Genomic DNA, 17,015 nt, shown 5'->3' on the forward strand with positions numbered 1-17,015 from the left:
TGCAAATTAATGTTTGGAAGAAAATAAAACTGAGCGAACTGAGCTAAAATATTTAACCACGTTAATTTTTTAAAGAATACAACTGAACTGAAATTGCCTTGTATTAGAAATATAAGTGAAATGTGTGTCAAGACTGTTAAAAATAATTCAATAAAATATGCAGTTCAATGTTTTTTAAATGTTAGTCAAGATCAGTGCTTTGTTGAAGGAAATGTTCGTGTTTTTAAACAATATATGTGGATTTTTTTTTTTTTTTTAAAAACACACATTTTCATTACAATTGTAAGATGTATTGACTTTGTGTTCGTGCTTGTTTTATTACAAGTTCCTGTCCGCGTATTCTGTGCGCAAAAAGTGCGACTCGTGCATCCCTGCATGACATCGTATACGTCCCCACGTATGCATTGCATTGACATACATGAGGAGTGAAACCTATATTCATGCCGGAGATAAAGCTCCCATGGCTGAGCCGGAGCGGTCATGTTAGTGTAATGGGAGGCAGTCCTCAGCTGAGCTCCATGCATAATTCAGTGGTGGACCTCATCTCGTCGCTTATTGCCTACAGAGCCAACCAGGCCTTGGTGATAGATGACCTCTGATGCAAGCTGACTCACATGGAAGATTCACTTGCAAGGACTGAATACAGGTCATCTCATATGACCCCCACATAGCGCCATCCGGCCCCCCCAAGGCCCTTGCCTGTTGGCGTGGCGCTGAGTGGGCGGAGTTAGTGGCGTAATACCGGACGACATCGTTCTGGTACGGCCCAGTGCTCGAGACCTGGTGTTTAAAATTATTGTATTTATTTCCATCATCATTGTTGTTATATAATATTCAAATCTATTACAGTTTTTGTCACTGTCAAAGAAAGTGCACACTACTTTGAACATATCAAGTTAACTTTCCAGCATAAGTAGAATTGTCCTCGCTAGTGTTATCTTAATATTGCCTTCTATTCCACCTGGCAGCAGTTGTGTGCCTCATCCACTGGTTTTATATTTAGCGGTTTTAGTGTTCTGAGCATAAACCTCATTATGGCTTTCAAACACAGTGAAAAGCTTGCCTTTTTGTTAAGTCCCAGTCGTGTATTAGCTTCTGGAGTGGGGCCCTCTCGCAGCTCTTATTTTCCATAATAAAAACCCAGCTCAGCGCATCCGAGGCCCGCGTGCTATAAGAGCTGCGCTACTTGTGCCGGCCGAGGTCAGTCACAACGGCAACGGCATTCGAGAACGACTGTTCTGATTTCTGGGAATCGACATCAACAATAGAGGAATGAAAGAGAATCTGTTGACGGGAGGGGAACCTGCGAACTCGCGATAACCCGCCGCCTTCATGACCTGACAGCCCCGCAAAGCATAACAACCCTTTCTCAAAATGTCTCTTGGATGAGAGGTGTTCTAAAAACCTCAACGTACACAAAACAGTTTGGAATCGGGTGGCTACGAAAATCCTAGCCGACCCACCACCATATACTGTACGTTCGACGGAGCAATTGTGTTGCTATGGCAAACTTGATGGGCTATTGTCAGCCTCCTTCCCTGCTGCCAGGCGAATACCGTCAGGAGCACTTTCCTCCATGCTCAACTCTCCGCAGACAGACACACAAGAGACTCCGCCATGTTGTCAATCAACGCCGCCGCCTCCCGGTGAAAGTCAAAGACGCCCGGTATTATTCCAGATTGCTGCCGTACACGCTGTGGGATGATAGTATGCACACTGGAGCACCGCGCGCACACATCTGCCAGTCTTTATCTCGTCACGCGACGGCACCCGGTCGTCTTGGCAAGGCTTTGTCAGTGAAGATGACAGGGAAGGTTGCTTCGTAAACGCGGCATGCGTCCATCTCCGTTTCCCCCCCTGCTGCGCGGGGATGAAGGAAAACGATGATCGAGGGATTTTTCTACCGTACCCACCGTTCCGTTGCGCTCGCGGTATCACCTTGACAGTACTGCACTCAGTCATGGCTCCTAATAAAACGTATATATACATTTTCAAAATTGTAGTCCCTGCCTACCAAAGACGTATTTATACGTTTTTTTTTGCATCTTAGCTCCAGGTTTTTATCTTTAGAACACCATATCCTGTAGGCCTGGTAAATCAGTCAAAATCCAGAAAAAAAGTCTGTGATTGAGTCGTTTCCTCTCATGAAAACGGCTGGGATTGAACGAGTTAACTCGTTGACTTCCATAGACGGCTAAAGACGTCAAAGATCTTTTTTTTCTTTTTTTTTTTTCTTTTTACTCGGCTACCAGCCGATCAGTGGCCACTTTGCTGCAAGTGACTCTGCTTCGATTCGACATTGGCTCTCACTTGCATCTCTTCACTAGTCTTGGTTTCACCAAAAGGCTCATAAAAAATTTACAAACAAATTCAACCAACTGACTCCACACTCGTGCCTTTGTGTTTCTGCAGGGCCCAACTTTAATAAAAGATTCCGAAGGGACTTGAAGACGTTGCTGAGACTGTTGGGGAAAGGTTGGCCAACACGGAGCTGGGTGAAGAGTGCGGCAGTGAGGCCACGGACGGGCAGACATCTTAGCATGCTCACCATGCTGTAGCGAAAGGAGCGAACGCTGGCTAACAGCTGGAGAGCACCCCTGACCTTTGTATAGACTCACAAATATTTCCTCTTGTCTACCATCCCTCCGAAGATGCCAGTGCTACAGTTGGCACTGCATCCCATGTGGTGACAGAACACAAGCGGAGCGTCAGGCAGCCCGGTGGGTCGTTTGGGGTACAAGCACATCCGGAGGCAATTTCAGGCGGGCGTGGTCACACCATGCGGCCCTGGGCGGGTTCATGGCGTTGGATCACCCTGGTGCTATTAGCCTGGGGGACGCTACTCTTCTACATCGGCGGCCATTTGGTGAGGGACAGCGAGCACCCGGAGCGCTCCAGCCGAGAGCTTTCCAAGATCCTCGCCAAGTTGGAGCGCCTCAAGCAGCAGAATGAAGACCTGCGGCGTATGGCTGAATCGCTCAGGTAGGCCAACATGAAATGGATTCGCCGAGCGGGCGCTGTTAATTATTAGTTGACTCAAATGAGAAATATTAGCGAGGGTAGCGTTCAGTCAATAACCAATTAAGCACTGATTGGGGGTGGGGGGGGGGGGTCGCAGCTGTACGATTTGAATCTACACTTAATTGGGTCCATCATTTTCAGTTAAGCTGATGAGCAGTTTTCGCACAAAACATTGCAATCCACAAACCTTGCTCTCCAACATTTTCATTCATTTCCTCAGGTCGAGCTATTCAATTAAAAAGACCCCGAGTGGTCTAATCAGTCATTTTACATTTAACCACCATGATGATGATTTTTCTTTATTTCCCTCAATTTGATCCACCTCTGATTGCGTCGTCGTATTTTGCCTCGCAAGCAATCCGACGAGCAAATGTTGCGGCAAACTTTCATCAAAAGCCAATCAGTGGCGGTGCAAATACTCTGTGACAAACAGAGATGGATGGTCACACTCCTCAGCAGATTTTATTGTAGCTTTATTATTCTTTGGCAGACAACAGCGTTGTTGTTTAAGCCCATTAACCACGCGGCATCTTCCTCACATTCCGGAACTGCGTAACGGAGAGACAGATGGTTCTCCCTCCTACTCCTGCATGCTGACAGTGTTTCTTTTTAGCACATTAACAAAAAGGTCCGTGTTGGGGTGGGTGATGCGTCGACGAACGTGCATGCATGAGCAAGGAGCGCATGGGTGTATCCTGACGTGTGCTGCGTTCACAAGCGAGCTCGCGCTTTAGATGTCGCCATTGCCGCGTCTCTGTGATATTCACATTCCCTTTGATGTGAGGCCCTCAACAGTGTTCCCAAACACTAAATTCCACACGCATGCATTACCGCAGACAGCTGGTCCCTGATTGAATCTATCGCTTTTTTAAAAATTTTTTTATAATTATTCAAATTTGGCCCGGCAACAAAGGTTGAATTCACGGCATTCGAAAAAAAAAGTAAAAACAAGAGCGGCTTTCAGTCAGCCAGGGTCCAGATGGGTCTCTGACACACTGTATGATTGTTGCTTATTATTAAGATGACTCTCCCAAATTTTTAGCTGCGGCTCAGAAGGCCTCTTGAAGGTTCTTGTGCAGTATGCGGCGAAGCCATCCAAAATCGCAGACAACCACCTTAAGCTCCGTGAGCCTGTTTGCTTTATATTCTTAGTCTCAAATGCTGTTATTCCTCGGCACTGTATCCAGTGAGCTTGGCTCAGCTCTCCTCTACTTGGCTTCGAGTTGGAGGCGTCAGTTTTTCTCTTCAAAGTAGTAGCACACCACGCTCAACGTTGCAGCGGGGAAAGAGATTCTCCTGTATTTACTTGTCGGCATGTGGAGGGACGTTTTATTCTTGTTAAAGGCTGCGGACTACAATAATCTGGACGACTGCAGCGTACAGATTATCTCCCAAAATGAAAAAAAAAAATTTTTTTAGCCATAGTTCCAAAAAATAAGTTTGGTCTAACCATAACTCCGCTTATAACCAAGAGAACATGATTTGGAGCTGGATTTTTTTTTTCATCTTTTCATCATCAGCTTTAGGCTTCTGCATGGAAGCCCCCAAAAAATGTCAGGGAAAGCCTCCTAAATCATACATTTATTTGAGATTAATCAGAGATTTTTTAAAAGGTGACTGGCGAGGGCTGTGCACGAATCGTGACAAACGCTCGTTGAGAGTGACACCCGGAAGTGTTAGCGCGTACGCAAAGCCAAGCTAGCCGGTGTATCAACGCCTTTGTGGTTACGTCACTGTTGGTCTCGGATGCCTTTGTAGCACAAAGCTTGGAGGTTAGCTTAGCGCTAGCTTGCTAGTACGACGGACACGATAAAATGGACAACTCGGGTGGATTTAAAACTTGACCAATGTGGGAAAAAAACAGCCTGGGATCTTCTGTTAGTTATTGTACAGCAAGGGATCGTGGTGGTTTCAGTTTTATTTGAACTCATTTAATCCCAGCCGTTTTCGCAAGAGGAAAAACCTCAATCATAGTGCTTTTTTTTCTGGCTTGTGACTGATTTTGCAAGGCCTAGGAATATTGTGTTCTAAAAATGTAAAAACATGGGACTCTGACGCAAAAGGCTAAGACGTATAAATACGTCTTTGGGAGGCGGGGACTACAATTTTGAAAATGTATATATACGTCCTATGGATTTAATGAGTTAAACAAAAATGTATCCGTCGGTGAATGCCGCTGCGTTAGAGCGTCAGCCTCAGTCTTGGTACGCTCTGATCTTGACCACTAAACACAGAACGATAATCACACAGGACAGCCCGAGAAACCGCCTTTGCTTACTTAGATCACATGGGAGGGAAAAATGCTGGCCCGCTTTCTGTATGTGTGGACGACAAGTAATAAAAAGCCTGTCGACAAGTCCTCCAGCACCTCATCCAGGAGCGCCTATTATCCTTAAATTACCGTCCTAATAGACGCAGAGCGAGCATTATTGCACTGCCCGTCATCCCTATCCGCAGCCTCCGTCTCCGCTCGCCGCCTCGCACCGCCCTCCCTCCTCCTCATTTGCATCGCTTCACTACCAAACCGCTGACGGAGGCATGGCGCTCGGCCAGACTGCCGCCCGCAGACCTTTGTCACAGACCCACTGACTTGGTAACAACTCACTAGTGTTCTGATTGACTAGCTCAGCCCACGTCTGACCCAATTCACTGCCTGCGATGTCCTCCGGGTTTTGGGGCTGGCAACATGAATGTGTCAGTGTCAACAAACTGAGACGCTCTTTTGAAAAAGCATCCCGCTGACATAAGATATTAAAAACCTTTCTGGATGGTTTCATGGCATGCTCGCTTCTCTCATTGAAATTCAGATCCATGAAACGTTACATTAATGGAGTGGGCTCATACTTTTTGTGCCGAGTTATTGAGACCGGCAACACGCTGCGTGGAGAATGAGTTACGGTTCAACTTGGGTTTGAACTTATTTCACGTTATGCAAAAAAGAAAAAAAAAAGCGGCGCTATTACACAAAAGACTTGAAGGGGTCATGTTTACTTGAGCTCATTTGTTTGCGTGGATTATTGATTTACACATCAGGCGTTATTAATTTGTGCAATATAGCAAAAAGCCTCAAGACTCTTCGTTTATTTACCCTGCTCAATTAATTCCCGTTCCACCGATTCGTCATTTTGAGTTATATAAGGCTCTTCTTCATTTCAAATAAAGTAAAGGACGATTGAATGAATCAGTCAATGCTTCAAATTAGTATCACCTGCCTGGCCTTTGGTTATTCAAGCCATTAGCGAGCGCGAGGCACAGCGCCAACCTCCCAATGAGCCACTAGCGTTAATGAGAGGTGAGCAGGGGGTCGAGCGTCTCAATCCATCAGGCTCCGCCCCCTTTTGGAGTTGCCACTCACCTCAGATGTGGAGCCACGGCTCAAGCGGGCGCAGTGACACTCGTCGGGCCTGCTGGTGAGACATCGTCGAGAGCGAAGGGTGAAGCTGACAGCTGGGCTGAGCGATGAACTCCTGATTGATCCCCGGGCATGCCGGCAGAGGGATGGAGGGCGGGCAGAGGTGATGGCGAGGGTGCTAACAGATGGATGCTGTGGGGACAACTGATGGATGATGTGGCCAAAAGATCATAACACTTCATGTTGTCCTCAACTCTTTCAATGAACTAGTAAGGCGCAAAAGAGCATTTAGACTCCTGGGCTCCCCCTGCTGGTTTAATTTGGGCATCAACAGTTTTACAGATTAACACTTTACAATCATGATGAACAGTGTAGCGCAGGGGTGTGCAAACTTTTTGATTGGCAGGCCACAATGAGTTCTAAAATTTGATTGAGGGGCCGGACCAGGAGCAGATGGATGGAGTGTTTTGGTAACCTCACCTCATCGGAGAAAGAAAATATATTTATTTTTAATGAGTGAACAAAATCATTACAACAATATATATGTCTTTGAAAAAAACACAGTATCTAGAAAATAAAACATGAACAAGGTTTATTCATTTAATCTTTTATTCAAGTTTGGCGGGCCGGATTAAAACGTTTAACGGGCCGCATGTGGCCCCCGGGCCGTAAATTTGCCCACACCTGGTATAGTGCAAAAGGGTTTGGAATAGTTTTGAATGATTTTCAGAAATAATCTAACTGGGCCTTTTTTTTTTCGGTTTTAGTCTTACACTTCAATTAGTTGACTTGCAGATTTTTATGCGTTCACTAGAGCGACTTAAAAAAAAATTATTAAATCAGTAAGTCGCGAATCTCATTAAAACAATAATTCAAACACAAAGGTGGCTTTAACATGTGACATGTAAACACGGACCAGACAGAAAACAAAAAAAGACGTGAACTTCCGTCAGTGAAATGCAGGCCTGATAAACAAAGGTCAACACACACTGTGTCCATTGTGAACGCCGTGCGCTCTGTTAAGAATCGGAGCATGCAAATCAAGAATGCGCCGTTCCGAATCACTTAAATTGGGATTACAGCCGTTGAGTTTTTGTGGTCACATTTTGGATGCAGCACAGGAAGAAGACGTGTCTGATTTGACACAATCTTGATAGTCAACACACCAAATGTGAGAAGCACTGGCTTGGAACTAATATTTGACTTCCCATGCACTTCAAGCCAGTCAGATAATATCTGCATATTTTTTTTATTTTTTTTGCCAAACCTTCCTGCCCCAGCAGTTGCATAATGATGATTTCATTCGGGCAGAAAATAACTCACGATGTTGTGCCGCCATGTTGTTTTAATTAAATTGGTCAGGGCTACTCAAACCACATAACTGAACTAGGAACTTGTTTGAATGACGGATGCGCCGGGCTTGGGTTATTCCTGGAATCGATAACTACGATATTTGGTCATCTACTACATAAACGGTATGCTAAAACGGTAATCATGTTTTAGCGACAGTTGTTTGTCATGTTTAGACCCCACAGGCATGTATACTGGAGTTCAAAATCGTCGTTTTTGTGGTAAAGTCATAATTACGGAACATAAAATACGAGGAGGAAAATACTCTTGTAGGATAAATCTAAAAAACATTGTTAGTTTATTTTTTTTGAGTGCATGTGACCTGTCAACCACGACATTCTTTTAAACGCTTGCTTGGCAGTCCGGGATGGGCGTCCATTTTGAATTTTACCGTCATTTTCAAGTGTCCATTTTCTCTTTGTGATTAACTTGTAACGATGCCGCACGTAGCGAGCTCGAGTATCCCGTGTCCCCTCTCCGACCCGAAGCGAAGAGATGCAACGACGGCCGGACGGATGCTTGCATTTTAACGATATCGTCATCTGTCCCAGTCTAGCAATGAGCGGCACGTAAGAGGTACCAGTGCGCCGAAGCAGATGTTCCCAGGTCCTCTCGAGATGCCATCTGGGATCATTTGGGCGGGGTGTTTCCTAAGCCCTGTGCGTTAAAACTGCTGCTGTGTAATTTCGTCGGACGCTTGCAGTCTATTTGGAGTGAGCTCGCGAAGCTTTGCAAGCGTTCTCATCGCCGTTGGTTCGCGACGGCTCATTTGCGCGGCTTGGTCAAGAGTTTATCATGTTGCTCTGTTACAGTTTTGGAAGGATTTCAAACCCTTTGGAGAGGTTATGTCACGCTGAATGTAGGCCAATGTAGTTAAGGTGAGGTCTTGTGCAGGAAAAGCATCTTGCTCATATTTCAACACATGAATGGCACCTAAGTGGACGCAGGGGAGTGAAATATATATCGGGATACTTTTTTTTTTTTTTTTTTTACCCTGCATCTCGCATGGAATGGCATAATATAGGAGATCCATGTCTTCCCTATTCAAAGTTACTTTCATGGCTTGGAAGGTTGCGCAGTTGCAACTTTAAAGTCTCGCCTTTATGCCTGCCAGCGACTGATGCTCGTCGCTCAGGGAGCAAATTGGGTTTGCATGCCTTGATGATTCATTAACATGGCCTTTGCAGCACTTCACCAATGCCCCAGTGGATTTTGACACATTCCATTTTTCTAATAGTTTCATGTAGAGGAGATGTCAGGCTGTTATTTTTTTTGTCTTTTTTTTTTTTTTGAAAGTACTCATTTGTCCTTTCATTGCGTAGTTGTTCTCAGAGATATATCATTGAGGTAGAGAATTTGCTTTGTAGTCGTCACTTGGTAAATAATGCAAAATCATTTGTGGCAGGCTCAAAAAGTTGACTTTTTCGGTGCCACATAAATCAGGAAACCGAGAGTCTTGGACGGCACCAATGTAGCTTACGGTGTGGAATATGAAGGGGGGGCAGCATTTTCACCGCGGTTGTTAACAAATGGTTGCAGTTCACGAGGGGTGCGTTTAGAATGGAGTAGATGAATCTAGTAAAAAAACGACGCTGCAAATCTGAGTGGAAAAATTTGCATGCCAGGTTAGGAAATGATAAATGCTCACTCTAGAATTTTTTTATTTATTTTTATTTTTTTCCACAGAATTTGACATTTCCAGAACACTAACCAAAATAATGAGCCAGTTTACCCATCACGTTTTATGTGTGTGTGTCACAGCACTTGTCAATTATCCTTGCCAAAGAAGGCTCCGGTATCACCGCCGCTTCCAACCCTCCTCAGGTCACTCCACTTCTCTTTCTCAGGCATGCTTATGAATGGGAGCTCCCCTTTCACGCTGTTTGCATCGAACTGGATAACCATTTCATTGTCGTCATTCCCATCCAAGCATTGAAAAGAAGTCAGCGGGGATTTCATATTTGGGCTCTTGCATCAGTCCCTGCAGGTTTTTGTTTCCACTGTTCGGAGAAGAAAAGCAAAAAAAAAAAAAAAAAAAAGGTGCTGTGCTGTGTAGGCAATACATTTCAAATGCAATCCGCGGCGGCGTTATGTTTGATGTATTGTGATCAAGGTTACCTACCGCCATGGCGGTTCAAAGTACAATTTGTGACCGGTCGGCTCCCCAGCACCCTCGTCCTCATTTTTCTATTGTAACGGTGAACTGCTGCACATACGTTGTTACGACACTTCCATGGTGGTTCAAAGTCGAGTTTTTGTGATCATGTCATGCAGCAGTCTCCTTTCTCATTTGACATTCTCATTTTGTTTGTACAGTCCCAAAAGGGTTGGCAGTGTCATTTTCAGGCAGAATAGTTTATTTATTATTATTATTATTATTTTTTGTTCTATCTCTCGCCATTTCAACCCCCTATGGAGCTTTTCAAAAGAAAACCATTTTGCGGGCCCGCCTTCGTTGACTCATTGTTTTGGTCATTATTTTTGTTTCAAGTTGTCCTTTGAATACATCAACACAAAAGTAAAAACAAAGTCTTCACATTTTGTTGTCAGATTAATTTCATCCTTTGAAATGTGGCATCTGACAAATACATGCAAGTCCAGTAACTTATTTGATGTGTTATCAAGTCGCCAAATCCCCTGACCGGATTCTGCCGGTTTTATCGTCATGCGTGGTTGCTTTTGCTCGATGTGTTTTTGTTAGTACAGTGTGAAAAACAGGCACATAGCGAGAAGCAACTGCCAAATTGTTCCGCTTCATTTAATTTGTAATTAATGTAACTTTATATGCCTGTCTACTGGCAAATGCCCTGGTCTATAAACGTTCATGTTCAAGTTAAATTGAAGTTTTTCAATGTCCAATTTGCGTTTTTTTTTTTTTTTTTTTGTGAATGCAAAAATGTCTGAACTCATTTACTGCCATTGACGGCAAAAGACGTCAAATATTTTTATTTTTTTATTTTTATTTATTTATTTTTTTTACTCGGCTGGTAGTGAATGAGTTAATCATCTTCACGCTTTTCACATGTTGACGACATGGGACCAAAAAAAAAAACGATACCTAACAATGGCTCAACAGTACCTCGACATTGCAAGCCTTTAAAGCAGGATGTTCTCTGAGGAAAGTGGCCACTGAGCTTAGCGTGTCATCAACAAGCTACCACAGAGATACTCAGAAACGAGATGACTCTCAGGAAGGAGTAGAAACGGGACGTCTTTGGAAAGGTTTCGTGGATCAACCTGTTTTGGTTGGGGGGGGGGGGAGTCAAAAATTCAAAGAAAATCTGAATAAATTACCCAAAACTGGCAAATAGTGCGTTTTCAGATCACCTGAAAGTCAAGTATCCTCAACATTTTTTTTTAAGTAGGGTACAGTACATCACGGGCTTTTCCTTCACTAATGTCTTCACCCTTCACAGCCCCTTCCTTCAAGTTCTGTGGAAATATGATAGTGTTGTATTCGCTTTGCCTTCCCAGTATGTATTGCGTAATCGTGTTCAGTCCCAAACAAATTGCGGCGAATACAAACCCTCCTTGGCTGGCCGAGCAAAGTAGAATGAAAACAAAACCTCTTATAATAGAACGGCATGAAATAAAAAATAATACTGTGGGACTCATTAACCTTTACAATTTGGGCCTGCGCTGACAAGCGCACAAATTGAACGGACGCAGAATAACCTACAGCTCTGGTGACAAGGAAAGTAATCATTGCATTTAGTGCTACACTGTGTGGTTAATTTTAATTGAACGTGTCTCTCTTTATCTTTATTATTTGTCATTGCGGGTGTACAAGACTCACCGTTTCATTGTTCCTGCTGAGGAAATACGGTATTTCGGCTGACATCATCGCTGACTCTCTCTTATACCGAATGTCTCCCTGTCCTTTGTTCTTCACCAGGATACCGGAGGGTCAGGCAGAAGTTGGCTCCCTGGCCGCGGGGAGGCTGCGCTCGCTGGAGGACCAGCTAACCCGAGCCAAACAGAAGATCCACACCTTCCAGAAACTGACAGGAGATGGTAAGCCTTCCTCTGATGAGTTGGCATGCGGCACAACTTTGAAACATGAAAGGCTTAGTCTTGGGAGGACTGTTTTGTTGGTTTATTATTCATCTCATACCCGCACAGTGTTGTTCAGTTTTGTATGTGCAGTTTGATTAAAATAATCAAGGGGCACCAGTGCAATGACATTTTGAATAAAATGTATTTCTACTAATATATGTGAAATAATCAGACGTAATTTTCAGTGCAATATGCCATGCCATATTGATGGCGTATTTTTCAGACTATAAGGCACACCGAATTATTAGGCACAATATAAATAAATGGCTCTATTTTTATAAGAGTCATATTTAGCGCTATTATGCTAGGTGCACAATGGGTTTTGTATGCTTTTTGTCAGCGTGCAACTACGCGGGGGTCGCGCCGAACGGAAGGGTCCTCGGACAATCCAAAAAAAAAATAATCAATCAATCAATCTGGTGCCCTGCGGTTGATTTATTACTTTGACTGTGAAATGGTATCTTGTTATTCCTTGGACGTGGTGGTTTTTTTCTTTTTGTATATCTAATTAGAGGCTCTAGGTCAGGCGTGGGCAAACTGCGGCCCGTGGGCCACATTTGGCCCGTTAAATGTTTTAATCCGGCCCGCCGAACTTGAAAAAAAAAAATTAAATGAATAAACATTGTGAATGTTTAATTTTCAAAATACTGTGGTTTTTCAAAGAAAAATTAAATGTTTTTTTTTTTTTTCTTTCTCCGATGAGGTGAGGTTACCAAAATACTCCCATCTATCTGCTCCTGGTCCGGCCCCTCTGTCAAATTTTGGAACCCATTGTGGCCCGCCAATCAAAAAGTTTGCCCACCCCTGCTCTAGATAGTCGTAGTTATCATGTTACTACTATGGAGTCTTGACTGTCTTAACAAAGATGACAAAATGGTTTTGGGGTGTTTTCTCCCTGTATTTAGTGAATCTCTATAATCTTGCCCATGTACTTTTTTTCTAGAGCTGAATGCTTTGAGATTCCCCCCTATATAGCGCAAATGCAGTCAGGTGCTTTTTCCAGCGAGAGTGCGGGCAAATATTAAACCGGCTCGGAGTGGGGTCGGTTATATGTGTATTTACCTCTCTAAGCGGTGGTCAGAAAGTGCAGGAAAGCTGTCAGGTGAGTGGGGAAGGTGTGAATAAAGCGGAAGCGCTGTGAATGCCCCAGTGGCACAATGCGAGTGAAAGGAAAGAGAGGAGACGGACAGAGAGAAAATAAAGAGGGACATGTGAGCGTGAAGGGCAGCGCAGGGTCAGCCTTTCCATCTTGCCGCAGGGGAAGACGACGCTAAAAATACCCTCTAGCTTTTTTTCACCAAGGGAGGCAAAGAGAAAAAGAGAATGCCAGATAGCAAGTAAAAAAAAAAAAAAAAAAGACAGATTTTCTGCCTCATCCTGCTGGAGGCTGTCTTTCTTTCTGCCTCCATTTTTATTTTTATTTTTTTTTGTTAATGTGTGTCTCTGCGCAGAAACCAGAGCAGGCAGCTGTGTTATCCATGTGGGTTACTCCACATTGTTTGGCTGGGGTGGGGTTGAGAGTTCCTTCCTGTTGTTAGGAGTGTGTGAGACGAAAAGAATCGCGGCGAAACAGACCTGTGAGGCAGAAAACGCAGCCATCGAGGGCTTCTTAATGAGGTCAAAGCAGCACCCTGGGACACAAAATGAAAAGTTGAATGTTTCTTCGTACGGTTAGCCTGCTTACCCTCATCTAATGTATTGCACAAACACTCCCCTCCCTCCGAAAAAACAAAACAAAACCTGTGGCGGTATCTTCTTCCAATTTACTTTCCCTTGTAAATGCTTTGAAGTCATTTCTGTCACGTATTAGAAGTGTCATCTTGTCATGGTTGGTTTTGAGCATTTTTTTAAAAAAGATTTTTCGCCTCCTTGCAGGCCCAGGGCCCACTCAGGAGGAGCTGCGCCGTCGAGTGGACAATGGCGTCAAGGAGTTTTGGTACTTTGTTCGAAGCGAGGTGAAGAAACTGGCCAACGTTGAGGTCAGCGAGAGGCAGAAATATGCTGAGACACTCCTGACCGATTTGGGAAACCAGCAAAGGTGAGCTAGTAGTTTTGAAATTCATAGTCAAGGGGAGTGATAGACCGATATGCTTTTTTAGATCTTGCAAAATAGACAACTTAATTTTAAAAGGCTAACAAAAAGTGCACGGAGCTCCCAGGCTCAGCCGCATGTTTTATAGTTCAATGAAAACTAACTTTAAACTTTAAAGTTTGCTACTGCAAATAGTTTTCTATTAGTTGTGAGTTTTATTAATCAAATTTTGCCAAAGTCTGTTGTAGTGCGTGCGACTCGGGGTGAAAAAGCAAACAGGTAGCTTACTGCTGATTGGCTGCTACACGCTGCGCAAGAAACCAATCAGATGGTGCTGTGGGCGGGCCAATCTGCTTCTGCTGGCAGGGCCACCAGCACACCAGAGAGAGAGAGAGAAGTGTGCTACAGCGAGCCAAAATAAACCATCTTTTGATTTATCTGCCGCGATAGTTAAAAAAAAAGGGCCATTACACATTCAAGTCAAAATGCCAAATCCGATAATCGGCCTCGCCCAGCCGATAATCGATCTATCACAAGTCAAGAGTTCTTTTAGGGAGCCAACATTACTTTTGATCATGAGGAAATTGTGTAACAACAGAACTAAAGGCTTCATTTATTTCTTTATTTTCTTTTATTTAAATCCATAAAACAAGGTATAGTCTACCTACGTTGGTTCTGAGCTGGAATTTTATTTCTATTCATTTTAATGAGGAAAAAAAAAATTACTTTTCAAAGAAAGACTCTTATCTATTATCGCTGTGGCGCTTATCCTGTTCCGGGACGTGAGGTGGAGGAACGTTTCTCAGCAGACTGGGCAAAAGGCCGACCACACCCTGAATTGCTCGCAATCACTCAATCGCGGAGCACACATGGTCAGATTCACGTCAACTAATGACTAACTAAAGCGACAAAGAAGTCAGCCAAGTGAATCGCTACCCCGTCACAAGTGAGGATGAAAGAACAACACGTTTTATCTCGGAAGTTCTCCGTTAACTGAACAAAATTGCCGCAGAGAAAGGAACGATTGAAAGGCAGCTGACCTTGAGGTTCTGTGACACGTCCTCGTATTTAAATGCGTAATACAATTGTTGCAAACATAGATTTACTGCTGCCAACTTGTTGTTTTTTTCTGCTAAATATGAGCCCGGCGGTTACCAGTCCAAAAAATGATTTGGTTACGCTCGAACTCCGTTCAATTTGTTCGTCTGTTTGTATCCGTGTTGCGCGTACACACACAATTACAGTGTTTGCAACAAACTTTTGTTTTTAGGTCAAAATCTTCCTATTTTCTTTCTCTTTTGATTCCCGCAGAAGCTCGTTTATGCAGCAAACTAGTTTGGCCTGAATTCACTTCACTGTCTGCACGTTGCCATGTTGACATCCATTATGGGCCTCATTGTTCTAAGACGTGGAGTCACCCATGCTGTACCGTGTAGCCTCATTCGTCATCCCGTAGTTCCGGAAGATTGACCGGAACTCAAGATGCATTTGCAAAATATGCAAATTGCTCCAACAAGAAATGTCTTTGCAACAAGCTGCTTATCGATCAATGTCAATTTTCTTTTTTTTTTTAATTTCAGTAAAATTAATTATGTCAAGGACATAAAATGTGTTATTCTTTAAAACTTTGGAGAATATAAAAATCTCATTGAATATTTAACCTTTGCCATCCCAACCACTACACTCGAGAGGTTAATTGTACAAATTCAGTCACCGTCTTCAGCTAAGAGTAATGCACACGTCAATAGTAGCATTTAATCTGCACTCACTTTCGATTCATGCGTTGAGTGCCGATAAGATCGCAATGTCCTCTGACCGTAACGCGCTACACCTTCAAAACAAACACGGCCTTTTATTCACACGTCTCATTGAATGGAATCAATTTACCGCTGACCAAAATCTACGGTAAATAGGTCAAGCAATTTTAAGGCATTAGCTGCAATAACAACTACAAGAACGGCAATTGCAGCACTACGCGTCAGTTTGCGTTGCGCCGTCCAAAAAAAGCATCACGTGCAAGGCAGCACTATTCCACTCCAGTCCAGTAGGTGGCAGTGTATTAATTACAAAGCAGCACACAGCAAGCTTTTTTTTTTTCACCCCGTCTACCAGATTAATACTGCTACACTTCCTCAAATTAAAAGTAACTTTGAAGTGATTTTCTTTGATTAGTAACAAATTAACCAATCATCAATTGTCAAAGTAAACATATGACAAAATGCTCACACAAACACACACAAAGCTGTAAATGCATTTAGTATATATTCATTATGGAAACTAGTCCTGCTGTGAGTAATCCGTCTCTCCTGTTATCAAGTGTACATGCTTGAAAGTCACACATCTCTCGCCCCAAATTAATGAAGCGAAGAAGTGCAATTTGCCATCTTGCACTCCGGCGGGTGGCAAATTGCAATCGGAGCTATGAGAGGCTCTGCTCATATTCGCAAAAACCACACATGTGCATGTTTTTTTTGCGAAACCGCCACATACTCGGGTTGACGTTCCTACTCCCTCACTCAAAATTCGCAAGTAGGACAGGCGCAAGTGGATGTTGAGTAGTTGCGAAGAAACAAAGTTCAAAGGTCACACCCTGTCTAGATGGCAGACTTCCACTCAGTGGAATGAAGAAAAGCCCGGTGCAACTTATCCAAGTGATTCATTGTAATCCTGCTGAAGTGGCTTATAGAGGCCATTGTCTTAGTCATTGCAGCCTAAGCAGCTTTTCAAAGACTGATTCCTCACCCCCTAACACACACACGCACACACCCCCACACGCGCGCGCACACACACGGGACTATGTAGACCTTCATGTCGGTTCCCTTTTTAAGTCACTGTAAGTGCTCCAGGCAAAGGCTAAGAAAACTGCAGTAAAGAACACTCAACTGTTTAAATCCCGTAGCAAATGTCTTGTACATGAAGTAGCAGCTCAACATACAGTAGAGCACCCGCTATTTGTGGGAGGGGGCGGACAACTAAGCCTTGACAGGAAAACGCCTACCCCTTAAAATGTTTTGCATCTATTACAAATTTAAACTATAAATATACTAAAAACTATGATCCCCAACTAACCAAGGAAAAACTTAACTTCATCCCTGGGTCAACGTACTTCCTTGACACCAATTGCTACTTTTCCATTAGCAGGGTCAAAGTCCAACTTGACTTAGTTTCGAGCCTGCTTGCAAGGTTTTTAAACAGGCTTAACAT

At 43.6% G+C, this 17,015-nt stretch overlaps 1 protein-coding gene across 2 annotated transcripts in view; it reads left to right on the forward strand.

The window, feature by feature from the left end:
• The window catches only part of fut8b (fucosyltransferase 8b (alpha (1,6) fucosyltransferase)), an 80,056-nt gene that overhangs the window by 38,003 nt on the left and 25,038 nt on the right, over positions 1–17,015 (forward strand). For both annotated transcript variants that reach the window (XR_015840202.1, XM_088286630.1), the window contains exons 2-4: positions 2,413–2,982; positions 11,619–11,737; positions 13,655–13,817. Coding sequence is in view for 1 of the 2 variants with exons in the window: in XM_088286630.1 (XP_088142756.1) it covers positions 2,780–2,982; positions 11,619–11,737; positions 13,655–13,817 (485 nt within the window). In the remaining variant the exon portion in view is untranslated. The remainder of the gene's footprint in view (positions 1–2,412; positions 2,983–11,618; positions 11,738–13,654; positions 13,818–17,015) is intronic.

This window comes from Idiotropiscis lumnitzeri, chromosome 21 (assembly GCF_059441095.1).
Source record: "Idiotropiscis lumnitzeri isolate Australia: NSW breed Sydney's pygmy pipehorse chromosome 21, RoL_Ilum_1.0, whole genome shotgun sequence".
Lineage (NCBI taxonomy): Eukaryota > Metazoa > Chordata > Actinopteri > Syngnathiformes > Syngnathidae > Idiotropiscis > Idiotropiscis lumnitzeri.